We start from the raw sequence: 15,167 nt of genomic DNA, 5'->3' as shown, positions 1-15,167 counted from the left end.
GTGCATACATGTAGTGTTTACATAATCCAACACTGTACTGAAACATTTGGATTATACAGGTTAGCAACAAATATCTGTCAAAGAATGAAAGATTTTCAAGTCCAGACTTTTTGGTTTTCAGGGAAATTGTCCAACATGTCCCGTGCTGTTCCAGTGAGATTTTTGTCAACTGTGAAAAAGTTACAGTCACAGACATGTTGTAAGTATTGTCTAATGTTTATAATCTGTTCACCTAGCTGGTTGTTGCTAGTTCTTTTTTAGCTCATCTGATTTTTTGAAAAAAAATGATGAGTTATTGTCATCACTTGAGCGGTTGTCGGCGTCGGCGTTGGTGTTGCCTGGTTAAGTTTTATGTTTAGGTCAGCTTTTCTCCTAAACTATCAAAGCTATTGCTTTGAAACTTGGAATACTTGTTCACCATCATAAGCTGACCCTGTATAGCAAGAAACATAACTCCATCTTGCTTTTTGCAAGATTTATGGCCCCTTTTGTACTTAGACAATATCAGATTTCTTGGTTAAGTTTTATGTTTAGGTCAACTTTTCTCCTAAACTATCAAAGCTATTGCTTTGAAACTTGGAATACTTGTTCACCATCATAAGCAGACCCTGTACATCAAGAAACATAACTCCATCTTGCTTTTTGCAAGATTTATTGCCCCTTTTGGACTTAGAAAATCAGTTTTCTTGGTTAAGTCTTATGTTTAGGTCAGCTTTTATCCTAAAGTATCAAAGCTATTGCTTTAAAACTTGCAACACTTGTTCACCATCATAAGTTGACCCTGTACAGCAAGAAACATAACTCCGTCCTGCTTTTTGCAAGATTTATGGCCCCTTTTGGACTTAGAAAATATCAGATTTCTTGGTTAAGTTTTATGTTTAGGTCAACTTTTTCTCTTAAACTATCAAAGCTATTGCTTTGAAACTTGCAACACTTGTTCACCATCATAAGCTGACCCTGTACAGCAAGCAACATAACTCCATCCTGCTTTTTGCAATAATTATTGCCCCTTTTGGACTTAGAAAATCATTTTCTTGGTTGAGTATTATGTTTAAGTCAACTTTTCTCATAAACTATCAAAGCTATTGCTTTAAAACTTGCAACAGTTTTTCACCATCATAAGTGGACACTGTACATCAAGAAACATAACTCTATCCTGCTTTTTGCAAGAATGATGGACCTTTTTAGACTTAGAAAATCATGGGTAGGACAATATTTCTATTACACAAAAAAAATCAGATGAGCGTCAGCACCCGCAAGGCGGTGCTCTTGTTTAGCTCACCTGTCACATAGTGACAAGGTGAGCTTTTGTGATCACCCTTCGTCCGTCGTCCGTCGTCAGTCCGTGCGTCAACAATTTCTTGTCTGCACGATAGTGGTTTCATTTATGATTTTATTTTAATCAAACTTACACACAACTTGTATCACCATAAGATCACGGTTCCTTTCTTGAACTGGCCAGATCCCATTATGGGTTCTAGAGTTATGGCCCTGAAAGGCCAAAATTAGCTATTTGACTTGTCTGCACAATAGCAGCTTTTTATGATTTGATTTTTACCAAATTACACAAAACTTGTATCACCATAAGATCTTGGTTCCTTTCTTGAACTGGCCAGATTCCATTATGGGTTCAGAGTTGTGGCCCTGAAAGGCCAAAATTAGCTATTTTGACCTTGTCTGCACAATAGCAGCTTCATTTATGATTTGAATTTAACCAAACTTGCACACAACTTGTATCACCATAAGATCTTGGTTCCTTTCTTGAACTGGCCAGATTCCATTATGGGTTCCAGAGTTATGGCCCTGAAAGGGCCAGAATTAGCTATTTGACATTGCTGCACAATAGCAGCTTTATTTATGATTTGAATTTAATCAAACTTGCACAAAACTTGTGTCACCATAAGATCTCGGTTCTTTTCTTGAACCGGCCAGATCCTTAATGGGTTCCAGAGTTATGGCCCTGAAAGGGCCAAAATTAGCTTTTTGACCTTGTCTGCACAATAGCAGCTTCATTTATGATTTGATTTTAACCAAACTTGCACACAACTTGTATCACCACAAGATCTTGCTTCCTTTCTTGAACTGGCCAGATACTGTCATGGGTTCCAGAGTTATGGCCCCTTAAAGGTCCAAAATTGGCTATTTTGGCTTTTGCAGCCATATAGAGACTTCATTTATGGTTTTATCTGATACAAACTTCCAAAATATCTTCAACACAATAAATCTTGGATTCCATGACAAATCAGATCCAATCGTAGTTCCAGAGTTATTTTATATTGATTACCTCCCCTGATTGTAATCAAAATGGATTTATATCAGTAAGTTCTTATAGGACTTATTTGAAATTTCATTATTGTTATGAGTTGGACTGAGACAATCAGGGTAGATAACTATGGACTGATTTTATGTCAAATTACCTCCCTTATTTCAAATTAAAATGGGTATATCTCCGTAACTAATGAAGATATGATCTGAAATTTCATTTATGTCAGCAGATTTATTTGGCAGATCCTTCTTTTGTTCACTTACAATATATTTTTTTTATTACTTCCCTTTTACGTTACTATAAATAGCTTATTTTAGTAACTTTTTTATTATTGGCCGTAGGGAAAAACCGAGACCACTTTTCTGTGGTACAACATGGATGCTACCTCCAATTTTTAGGTGTATTTTGACATATCTATACCTTGTAAGAATTTTTGTTTTCTTTTTGGTTAAATTTCTTCCTTTTGTTGTTTCTGTCCTTTGGACTGAGATATCTTTTCTGAGGACCTTCGTGTCCTCAAGTGCAATGATAACAGGTGAGCGATATAGGGCCATCATGGCCCTCTTGTTTAGATCAGGGCCTACATTCATCAACCATTTCAGTCTGCAGCAAAATTTATAGTCTTGTTTTAAAGGGGAATATTCAACATTTGAAATGAATGTATTTATTTAGAGAGTTCAATGAAAAAATATAAACTGGTGAAAAAATTATGATATCGGACTACAAACAAAAAAGGGATGACCAATTCAATGAAACGGCAGCCATTTTGGTCACAATGACTTCATTATTCTTTCCATATATAGGCATTTCCAAATACAGTATTTATTGCAAAATTATATTAAACACAAGTAATGACAGAGCTTAAATTCAAGCTGTACGCTATACACACAAATGTTCACATATTATGCCCAGCAAAATGTGATTATCTTAGTTCATATATATAGTTGTTATTCACTGATTTACCATATTTGGTAATGTCCGTATAAGGAAAGAATGCTGATGTTGGCTGCCATTTCATTTTATAGATCTATAGCATTCAAATGGCTATATCTTCTTTGTTTCTTGTCCAATTTTGATACTTTTTTCGTTGGTGTTTATGTTTCACCTAGTTTTTATGTAATAAGAAATGTTGCCAAATTCCCCTTTAACTAAATTTATAATGATGAAATTTTGCTGAGCTGTCCGCAGATCTGATTGAAGATGCATACAAAGTTCCATTACAAGATATGTTCATATAACAATGACAGAGCAGATAGGTTAAATTTCAGATTAGAAAGATAATGAATAAGGGCCAAGGACATTAAGTGGAGGTGAATTGATTTGTTGTTAGATAGATTGTTTCAGCATAGGAATTGGAGTGTGAAGTCTACAATTAGACCATTTGTGAAATGCTAAAAGTAGAAATTCAGAAAGCAAACTTAATTTAGAATGCAACAAATGTAAAGCTAATTGGTTGTAATTAAAGAAATGGTTAAAATAGATGTTACAACTTACTGTCTGGTAGTTTAGATATTTAGTAGCGATATTTTAAAGTTTTGAAGATAAAAAGGCAATGATGGCTCTAAGAAAAAAGATATAGTGGCTGTGCTTGAATTAATATTTTCTATAGCATACCGTACATTCAGATTTAGCCATCTACATTGTAATTCTATATTTGTTATTGACCCGTTTGGTTAATGGACAGCTGGTGTATGAAAAGAATTGAAACCACTGTCTTACCTTTGCATGATGGTAAACTGCGACTAATGGGGTCAGGACACTTGATTTTGCTTTATCTCTGTGATTCTAGCATGTATAAAAAGTCTTATTCCATACCTCATATTAATAAGATGTGATAACAACAATTTTAACCCTTACCCTGCTAAATTTATATAATGAAATTTTCCAGCTTTCAATTTGGATTGAACAGATGTGCAGGCTGATCTTGATCTGCACTGGTCGCAAAGGCAGAATGAACTGCGTCCAGCATGATAAGGGTTAATCCGGTTTGGCATCTTATAACCTGTACTGCATTGATGCACTGTAAAACCCAAATCATCAACAAAATCCTATCATTAACTGAGTGTTTTATAACATTTTTTCAGCTTTTGGTCGACTTACTGTGTGCAAGCCAAACACTGGACAGAGAATGCTACACAAAAGTACAAGATTGTGTGCTTCCTTAGGTCAAGGGCCACCAGATGATAACAATGGGTCAGGTGATCAAATAACTACAGGTACTTCCTCAAATATTCTTCCTTCATCCCCACAGACATCATATATTATAATTACTGTGATATCATTCAATATCACGGACACCAATCTGAATCATCATGGTTTTGGTCAAAAAGCATTTTGAGATCAAAAATTCATTCCTTCATGATTAATAGTGATTTCACAATGTCCTGTTTTAAGAATGTGAGTTTCTCAATGGTAAAGGAATAAAATGAAGTGTATTTTGTGGTCATTTGTATAAACTCACACAGTTAAAATTTCCTGTTAATTTAAGATTTATCACACATTTGAAAGGGTGGATAGCAAGTTTTTGGTACTTCTGAATTACGAGAAATGAGTTAAGATTATATTTGCACAAGCATATTTAATACCATTCAGTTCTGTGTATATTAGACTTACATTTTAATACCAATGTATATCATAATGATTGACTTCTTATCTATTTGTGAGGAGTACATTTATTGTAACAGCAGATAGTCCAACAAATTATTTCTTTCAGAATTTCAGTATATTCTTATATCAGTATAATTATATGATTTCAGTCTTAAATACTAGATTTCTTTTTAGTTCTGATCAGTTAGACCAGAGCTGAAAGTATTATGATTTACTTATAATTGTCGGTCTTCTCTCATGTAAAAGAAATTAATGAAAATGTTTTAGATGGTAATAACAGAGCTTGTATTTTTGAAAAAAAAAAGAAAGGTTAACCTATTGTTTGGAAATGATCTATTGTGCTTCTGTTGTTACATAATTATGTAGGAAAAGGTGGAGGTGGAGTCTCTTCTGGGACTGGAGGTGGAGAAAATGGTAGTGGAGATGGTGTCTTTCACTGCTGTACCAAGTGTGGTGCCCCACTTACACACATAGAAACTATTGCAGGTAAGATGAACGCTGTAAAATGGTCAGCAATTTTAACAGATTACATCATGCTGCAGCAATAATTTTGGTGAAAAGTCCACAAAATATTAACCTTTAGCCTGCTGGTGCCAAGTGATTATGTCTCCCCCCCTCTGGGGGAGACATATTGTTTTTGCCCTGTCCGTCCATCCGTCCGTACGTCACACTTCATTTCCGAGCAATAACTGGAGAACCATTTGACCTAGAACCTTCAAACTTGATAGGATTGTAGGGCTGCTGGAGTAGACGACCCCTATTGTTTTTGGGGTCACTCTGTCAAAGGTCAAGGTCACAGGGGCCTGAACATTGAAAAACATTTCCGGTCAGTAACTTGAGAACAACTTGACCCAGAATGTTGAAACTTAATAGGATGATTGGTCATGAAGAGTAGATGACCCCTATCGATTTTGGGATTACTCTGTCAAAGGTCAAGGACACAGGGGCCTGAACATAGAAAACCGTTTCTGATCAATAACTTGAGAACCTCTTGACCCAGAATGTTAAAACTTTATAGGATAATTGGACATGCAGAGTAAATGACCCCAATTAATTTTGGGGTCTCACTGTATTAAAGGTCAAGGTCACAGGGGCCTGAACATGGAAAAGAATTTACGGTCAGTAACTTGAGAACCACTCAACCCAGAATGTTGAAACTTCATAGGATGATTGCTCATGCAGAGTAGATGACCCCTATCGATTTTGGGGTCACTCCGTTAAAGGTCAAGGTCACAGGGGCCTGAACATTGATAACCATTTCCGATCAGTAACTTGAGAACCTCTTGATCCAGAATGTTGAAACTTCATAGGATAATTGAACATGCAGAGTAGATGACCCCTATTGATTTTTGGATCAGTCTATTAAAGGTCAAGGTCACAGGGGCCTGGTCAATCATTTCCGGAAAATAACTTGAGAACCACTTGACCTAGAATGTTGAAACTTAATAGGATGATTGGACATGCAGAGTAGATGACCCCTATTTATTTTGGGGTCACTTGATCAAAGGTCAAGGTCACAGAAGCCTGAACAGTGACTTAAAAACCACTAGGCCAAGAGTGTTGAAACTTAGCGGGATGACTGGACATGCCAGGTAGATGATCCCTATTGCAGCCAACCATCAGTGTCTCTTTGACTTTCGCTCCTGACCCCTACTGACTTCTTGCCTATACCAATTTGCATTGGGGGAGACATGCGCTTTATTGCAAAAGCATCTTCTAGTTCTGCTTTGGTCTGCACTGTTCGCTATACAGTCAGTAAATTTTCAGTGAACATTCCTTCGAATAATAAATGGTATTGCTCAAATTGAATGATGGACCAGTCCATTTTAGAAATTTAGCAGGGTAAGGCTTAATACAAATGTAATAATATTCTGTTGCAGTATCTGAATTAAAAACTTCCTGGATGGCTGTAAAAACCTGAGGTCATTAACATGATACTTATACTGGTATAAACATTGCCTGGATATTTTTAACTCAAAACTTTAAGAGTGAAAGTGATATGTACCGCATTAGCTTAGGAATTTAAATTCATACCTGATGCCTCAGTGCTCATATATGTGTTGGTTAAGATATTTATTTTGATAGTTTAAGCATTTCAGTACTCCTAAGTATTTCTTTTATGTTATGCAGGGCAGTTAACCAAACTAGTTTTCCTGGATGTTGTATCAATATTAAACTGGTCTCAGACACGCTGCAAGTAACTGCCAACTTCTACACATGAAGCAGAGTTGAAGGATGAATGATTTTTGACCCAATTTCTTTTATCAAATCATCATGGAAAAACTATTGCCTCACATTGATATCAAGTATATCTATGCTCTCCCTATTTAGCAAAGCAGGCAGGCTTAGTTTTGAATGTAGTAGATTGTAAATAATTCCGTTAAATTTTGTTTCCTCTGCATTGCCAGGTCAGCCGAAGTTTAGCAAATGTAGTAAATGCAATCAATTCAATATTGTAATGGATCCAGCATTTAACTCGAGAGAGGGAGTACCAAAGGAAAAGAAAATTCCCACACCAAAAGAGGTAAGTGGTTTCTGGTTGGTTGGTTGGTTGTTTTAAGTTTTACGCTGTTTTTCAACAGTATTTCAGTTATATAATGTCGGGCAGTTAACCTAACCAGTGTTCCGTGATTCTGTACCAGTACAAACATGTTCTCTGCAAGTAACTCCCAACTTCCTCACATGAATCAGAGGTGGAGGGTGAATGATTTCAGACACAATGTCTTTTATCAAATCGTCACGGAGAACATACGCCTCGCCCAGGGCTCAACTCACGATCTGTAGATCTGTGCTCTCCCTATTGAGCTACGTGGGCGGGCTAAGTGGTTTCTGGACAGGGTCTGTCAAGATTTAGGATTTTTAGTATGAGATGTTTATATAGGTTGATGTTCTGATGCCGGTCGTCTGTATACCTTAGTCCATGATTAAATACTTTATCGTTTTGGTCCATTCTTAATGAAACTTGGTCAGAATGCTTGTCCCAGTCAAACCTTTTACAAGTTTTATACTTTGTCGTATGGGACCAGAAACTCGGTCAAATTTTGGAGAAGCCTAACACGTGAAAGACTACATTTTTAGCTAATCTACATGAAATTCAATTTTGAAAATGAGGCATCTGGAATTTAAAAAAAAAAAAAAATAGATCACCAGGTCATATCCTGTGTCATTTTATGTGCATTCTTAGAATTGTAGTTTTGTTGGTAATCATTTCAGACAAATCTGCTATGCTATTACCAAAATATTGCAGAGCTATGCATTTCAGCATTAATATCATGCATCTGATATCAGCTTTTATCACAAAACATTTACTATTTACAGTTGAAACTCCGTATCTCAGACTCACTTATCTCCAAATTCCGGCTGTTTCAAAGACATTTTCAAGTCCCGTCCAAAAAAACATGTGCACAAAATATCATTTTAAGTCGAATTTCAGTTGTCTTGAAGCAAAATGCTCAATCTCTTAAAATTCGAAATACCAAGTTTCAGCTGTATTAAAATTCAGGCAAGTGGTAATCAGAAATTTACTGTTGGCAGCCTTAATGGCAAATGAAATTTCTAACATTTGCTAATTGTGGTAAAAGATAGTGCTGTTTTACTTCAATAATACTGTCTAAAGCATACTGATGGTTTTATGTTTAAAGTTTTATTATACAGTTATTGACTTATGTTTCGGTCAATATGTGTTTTTACAGACCTGTAAAAATGATATTAACTGAGGACGCTGTCCGAGGTCAATATCATCTTTACAGGTCCGTAAAAACACATATTGACCAAAACATAAGTCTATAATTGTTATATTATATGCCCTTCTCAAATGCACTCATTTGACCGACCTGTATTTCATACACATAAGAAAAAAGTAATATCACAAGAGTCATTATCACTTCTGCGGGTCAATATCGGTTTTTGCGCACCCACGCGTGCACTCCTTTTGACCAATCAAACGAGTGCATTTGAGAAGGGTATATAATATTAAACCATAAATCATAAATGACTTTTGTAAGTTTATGATTGAAAATAATCTTTCTTTAAAATTTAAGTTTAATCATATTACGAACATCAGAACATGAGTTTTTGTTTCTAAACCGTTTTAAAAAATGCGAAATCAAGAAAAAAGATATCCGAGTCGGGAATAAAACCCGGGCTGCTGCGGCAGTAAACATTTTCATACCTTCTTTACCAATACACCACCTAGGAATTTGTACTTAACGACCATTAAATACTAGTATAAAGCTTTATAGTAAAGGCAGTTAACCTCTGGTACAACGTTACAAAGGCTTTTCAATTTTGGATGAAAAAATTAATAACAGTAAATTCTCTTATGTGTCCATAATATATAATCTGTCAGTAACTAAGTTTCAAAGCCACCTTAATGTTCACCTATTGTTCACCACACCGAGACGATGTGCAGAGTGCATGTTTTGGATGTCTCGCGTCAAGGTCACACTTAGGAGTCAAAGGTCATATCAGTTTGTTTCGTGTCCGCTCTGTAACTCTTGAACCCCTTGAAGGATTTCAAAGAAACTTGACACAAATGTTCACCACACCAAGACGACATCGGAGCACATGTTCCGGATGACTTGCTTCAAGGTCAAGGTCACACTTAGGGTTCAAAAGTCATATCAGTTTGTTTTGTGTCCGCTCTGTAACTCTTGAACTGCTGGAAGGATTTCAGAGAAACTTGGCAGAAATGTTCACCACATTGTAACGATGTGCAGAACGCATGTTCCGGATGACTCGCTTCAAGGTCAAGGTCACACTTAAGGGTCAAAGGTCATATATGACTTTGCTTTGTGTACATTGCTCTGCATTGCAGTGCTCTTGTTTTTATTTGGCAGATCTCTTTTTTGTACTTACAATAATTTTTTTTTGAATTACTTCCCTTTTATGTTACTATAAATAGCTTATTTTGAAACTTTTTTATTATTGGCTGTAGGGAAAAACCGAGACCACTTTTCTGTGGTACAACATGGATGGTACCTCCAATTTTAAGGTTTATTTTTACATACCTGTACCTGATAAGGATATTTTTTGTAGACTTTGAATATTTTTTTTGTGGACTTAGATTTGTTTTTTGAAGTTTTCCTTTTGTTGTTCCAGTCCATTGGGGCTACAACAGTCAAGTTCTTTAAATTTTGCTCCCATCCTTTGATGTAAGCCTTCTGGCGTATATTGCCCCGCTTGGCGGCGCTCTTGTTATATATGCGCGTTCAATGGCAAAGCGTAAACATATTACGGCCCCAAAACGGATATTTCAAAAGGAAATGACGTCAACGTGAAAAAAACACGTAGACTTTAACGCACATTTCATGGAAATTTAATGACTTTGAGGGATAATATGTTCATTTACTTGGGTTTTACGCATGTTATGCTAGAATAGCATTAGCACATGTTCTTTTCTTGTTAATATAACATCTTCAGAATCCATCTTCAGAATCCCCCGGGTTTCTGCAGATGTTATAAAATGAAAAAACATGTGTTATCCCTATATAGCAATAATTTCCTGATATCAAAAAATTATCTTTTTTTTTTTTTTTTTTTTTCATACAAATAGGAGGTCTGTGCCTTTAATCTTTATTTGATGACAAACTAATATTCATGAGGGACCAATTTTTGTTGATTTCAGTCCATGAAATTAAATCCATACCTGTCCAGTGAGCAATTCTTTTAATTTAGCAGGTAGAAATCCATGCAGTCAGGTACCTTTGAAATAACCACTGTGGGCAAAACCACAAAGCATTTTACATACAAAATGACATGATTTCATAAACCTTCCAGCCCGGATCCAAGGACAACCCCCACCCCTCTCCAGTCAGCTGAGAAATGATCTATACTCATCAAAGTTGCACTCAAAATTTGGATCCAAAAATGCACCAGAGGTCTCCATTTTGTATCTTTATTAAAAAAAATCTGTGTAAAAGCGGGGAAGGGGTCTTAAAGGAGGAGGATACCCCCACAATTAGATATTTCAGGATCTGGGTCTGACTTTAATACTAGTAAATTAATAGTATAATGCATTACAGATAAAGCAGTATTTAGACAGTCATGTGGTAGGACAGGACCTTGCCAAGATGATTTTGTCAGTTGCTGTGTTTAACCACTACAAGAAGGTCAACCACAACATGAAGAATTCTAAACCTGAGACAAATAAACAAAATACTCAGGCAGGTTATACATCTAGAGGTATGCAATATTGTATCATATATGTTGTTTCATTGAAATCGTAGTAGTCTATGATAGATTGACTATCTTAATTTGTATCTCACCTGTGTGAAAGACTGTACTTAACTATTGAGGTTAGCATTACTTACTGTTATCTGAAGGCTACTTAACCCTTACCGTGCTAAATTTCTATAATGAACTGGTCCATCATTCAATTTAGACAGTACCATTAACTGGTAAAAAGGGATGCTTATCAAAAATATACTGACTGTGCAGACCATGAATAGACTGTACGGATGTGCAGGCTGATCTTGATCTGCACTGGTCGCAAAGGCAGAATCACTTGCCGCCAGCAGGCTAAGCGTTAAAACATCCAAAAACATGGCCACCTAGGGTTGGTTCCTGCATTGGTATATGGCTGAAAGCAGTGGTCCTATAATTTTATAGAAATGAAAGGATCAGTAGGTGACCAGGAGAGGGGGACAGAGAGGGTCAGTTTTCAGTGTGAATAACAGCATAGATAACTTATCTTGAGAAGAGCACCATGTCATTCATCAAACACTAAGATAGAGAGCAATCATTTTGATAATCGTTTCCTAGCAACAAAAGAATATCTGTAAAGCTTGTCTGGCTTTGTGACATTCAAGGATCCCTGTAGCAGGGTTCCCGGAAACGCCGAATTTGGCGTCCCAGTACGCATAATTGGTCCCGATGTACACGTCTTTATTGAAGCTTGGGGTCCCCGGAAGCAAGTTTCTACAGTGGAATACACAAGGTTTGACTTTGAGCAGTATTAGTGGGCGGAGTTACTCGCTTGTCATCGATTGCCGCGTATAGCCAGTCAGCGTTGCCCGTTGGCATTACACCGTGAGACATGACGGCATGTATATTACCTACACAATTACATGTGATTGTCTGCGTGCATACGTGACAATTGCTGATTGAAAACCGATAGTTTATAAAGTGTTTGAAGTAATTTTGATTGTTTTCTCACGTACTAATTTTGTGGCAGAATTAAAGAACATTTTAGAAAAAGTTAAAATTAGTCTTAAATATAGCTCTTGGAGTAATTTTACAATGCTGTTGATGTGGTCTTACAGTGATTATTTCTCTGCAAAATTTCAATTAGTTTCAAATTTTGTTACAATGCCGACCGGGTCAGCAAACATTGTTTGGTATAGGGGTAAAAAGAAATAAAAATGATGCAAGTGAATCCTCAGACTCCGAGATCAATAGTGACATGCAAAAATGAGATGTAATGTACTGTGCATTATTGTATGCCAGAAAAGAGCAAATGTTTTAATGCAATGTTACTAATGAATAATAAAGTTTTACGTTTCGCCTATTCTGTCTGTACCTTTTTAGCTCACCAGAGCATTGTTTAGGTGAAATATTGTGATCACTAAATGTCACTTTACTTGTCTGTACAAAAAAAACCAAAGTTTTGACGAAACGCTTACTGTGAAATCATTAATATTCGTGGGGGACTAATTTTCGTGGTTGAGTCAATCCACGAAATTTCATCCCAACAGACAAGTAAAATTCCCATTTATTTTATGTTCAAAAGTTGAAATCCACAAATTCATATCCCCACGAAATTGCCGTTTTGACCAAAACCACGAAATTTTATGCCAACGAAATTAAATGATTTCACGGTATGTCTATCCGTCGGTCTACTTAGGACTGCAACTTTTACAGCATTGGGAGTCCCAGGACTGCAACTTAAAATTGCTAGTGAGAACTCTGCTGTAGGAACCCTATATTAAACTTTTATTAAACAATGTATCTTTCAGTTGAGACTCACTTATATGTCTTAAATTGTGCCTATTGTGGCAAGTTATTGAACTGTGGTATAAGTATTTCTATATAAGGTTTTGATATAAGTATGTGTTTCTGTAACAGCATCTCTGAAATATTTCTCACATGTATAGCAGTAGAAGAACTTTGAAGCATTTTTATGTTGCTTAACCCTTAGTCTGCTGGTGGCAAGTGATTCTGCCTTTGCAACCAGTGCAGACCAAGATCAGCCTGCACATCCATGCAGGCTGATCATGGTCTGCACTGTTCGCCATTCAGTCAGTATCTTTTTGGTAAGCACCCCTTTTAACAGTTAATGGTACTGTCCAAATTGAAAGACAGACAAGTTCATTATAAAAATTTAGCAGGGTAAGGGTTAAATTTACATCATTTTTGTTTCAGAAGCTTTACAGGACATTCTACAGATGTCTGCAAATAATGCATTAGGTCCAAGAGCTGAGCCACCTGTGAAGAAAAGTGTAACAACCATGAGCAACGAGTCCGAAGCCGAGATTGTTTTAGAGAAAAGTAACATTCTGATGCTTGGACCTACTGGCTCAGGTATGAACTACTGTTTTGTATTGATTTACCTATTGTTGCAAAATCAGACTCTAAACATAATGGATTATCAGATTGAAAAAGAAAGGGTGTTTCAGTTCATAGTCGGAAAATAGTCTTCAGTAAATTCATATGTTTAATATATACTCTGATCAGCGCCTGCATTTGTTTGTACAGTGTGTAAAAGCAAAAACTGCAGGCCCAATTTTGAAATAATTTCATACATTGTCAACTGGTCCTAGCGTAACCATCTACCAAGATTGTTCAAGTTATTAGTCCCCTACTGGTTGAAAACCAGTTTCGGGGACTATAGGAATGCGCTTTTCTGTCATTCCGTCCGTCCGTCCGTCCGTCCGCAATTTCGTGTCCGGTCCATAACTCTGTCATCCATGAAGGGATTTTAATATTACTTGGCACAAATGTTCCCCATGATGAGACGACGTGTCATGCGCAAAACCCGGACCCCTAGCTCAAAGGTCAAGGTCACAGTTTGAGGTCAAAGGTCAACAGGGCTTTTTTCCTGTCCGGTCCATAACTCTCCCATCCATGAAGGGATTTTAATATTACTTGGCATAAATGTTCCCCATGATGAGACGACGTGTCATGCGCAAAACCCGGACCCCTAGCTCAAAGGTCAAGGTCACAGTTGGAGGTCAAAGGTCAACAGGGCTTTTTTCCTGTCCGGTCCATAACTCTGTCATCCATGAAGAGATTTTAATATTACTTGGCACAAATGTTCCCCATGAGAAGACGACGTGTCATGCGCAAAACCCGGACCCCTAGCTCAAAGGTCAAGGTCACAATTTGAGGTCAAAGGTCAACAGGGCTTTTTTCCTGTCCGGTCCATAACTCTCCCATCCATGAAGGGATTTTAATATTACTTGGCATAAATGTTCCCCATGATGAGACGACGTGTCATGCGCAAAACCCGGACCCCTAGCTCAAAGGTCAAGGTCACAGTTGGAGGTCAAAGGTCAACAGGGCTTTTTTCCTGTCCGGTCCATAACTCTCCCATCCATGAAGAGATTTTAATATTACTTGGCACAAATGTTCCCCATGAGAAGACGACGTGTCATGCGCAAAACCTAGACACCTAGCTTAAAGGTCAAGGTCACAATTTAAGGTCAAAGGTCAACAAGGCTTTTTTCCTGTCCGGTCCATAACTCTCCCATCTATGAAGGGATTTTAATATTACTTGGCACAAATGTACCTCATAATAAGACGATGTGTCATGCACAACTTTCAAACCCCTAGCTCAAAGGTCAAGGTCACACTTAGCAGTCAAATGTTAACATAGCATGAACAGGGTCTGTTTCGTGTCCAGTCCATAACTCTGACATTCATTAAGGAATTTTAATATCACTTAGCACAAGTGTTCCCCATGATGAGATGACGTGTCGTGTGCAAATCCCAGACCCCTAGCTCAAAGGTCAAGGTCACAATTGGGGGTCAAAGGTCAATAAGGTTTTTTCCCTGTCCGATCCAGAACTCTGTCATCCATCAAGGGATTACAATATTACTTGGCATAAATGTTTCCCATGATGAGACAACGTGTCATGCGCAACACCCAGTACCCTAGCTTAAAGGTCAAGGTCACACTTTGAGATCAAAGGTCAAGAGGATTTTTTTCCTGTCCGGTCTATAACTTTGTCATGCAAAGCAGGATTTAGATATCAGTTGGCACAAATATTCCCCTGGATGAGACAATATGTCATGTGCAAGAACCAGGTCCCTAGGTCTAAGGTCAAGGTCATATTTAGAGGTCAAAGGTCAAATT

General features: G+C 37.1%; 1 protein-coding gene across 1 annotated transcript in view; it reads left to right on the top strand.

The window, feature by feature from the left end:
* LOC123566271 (ATP-dependent Clp protease ATP-binding subunit clpX-like, mitochondrial) overlaps positions 1–15,167 on the top strand; it is a 35,780-nt gene that overhangs the window by 4,005 nt on the left and 16,608 nt on the right. Inside the window, exons 2-7 of the mRNA XM_053550067.1 lie at positions 122–199; positions 4,351–4,482; positions 5,240–5,359; positions 7,282–7,397; positions 10,897–11,056; positions 13,235–13,393. Of these exons, the coding sequence (XP_053406042.1) occupies positions 122–199; positions 4,351–4,482; positions 5,240–5,359; positions 7,282–7,397; positions 10,897–11,056; positions 13,235–13,393 (765 nt within the window). The remainder of the gene's footprint in view (positions 1–121; positions 200–4,350; positions 4,483–5,239; positions 5,360–7,281; positions 7,398–10,896; positions 11,057–13,234; positions 13,394–15,167) is intronic.

Source organism: Mercenaria mercenaria, chromosome 8 (assembly GCF_021730395.1).
Source record: "Mercenaria mercenaria strain notata chromosome 8, MADL_Memer_1, whole genome shotgun sequence".
In the NCBI taxonomy this organism is placed as follows: Eukaryota; Metazoa; Mollusca; class Bivalvia; order Venerida; family Veneridae; genus Mercenaria; species Mercenaria mercenaria.
The sequence above is the reverse complement of the archived record's forward strand: the minus strand, read 5'-3'. Positions and strand labels throughout refer to the sequence as shown.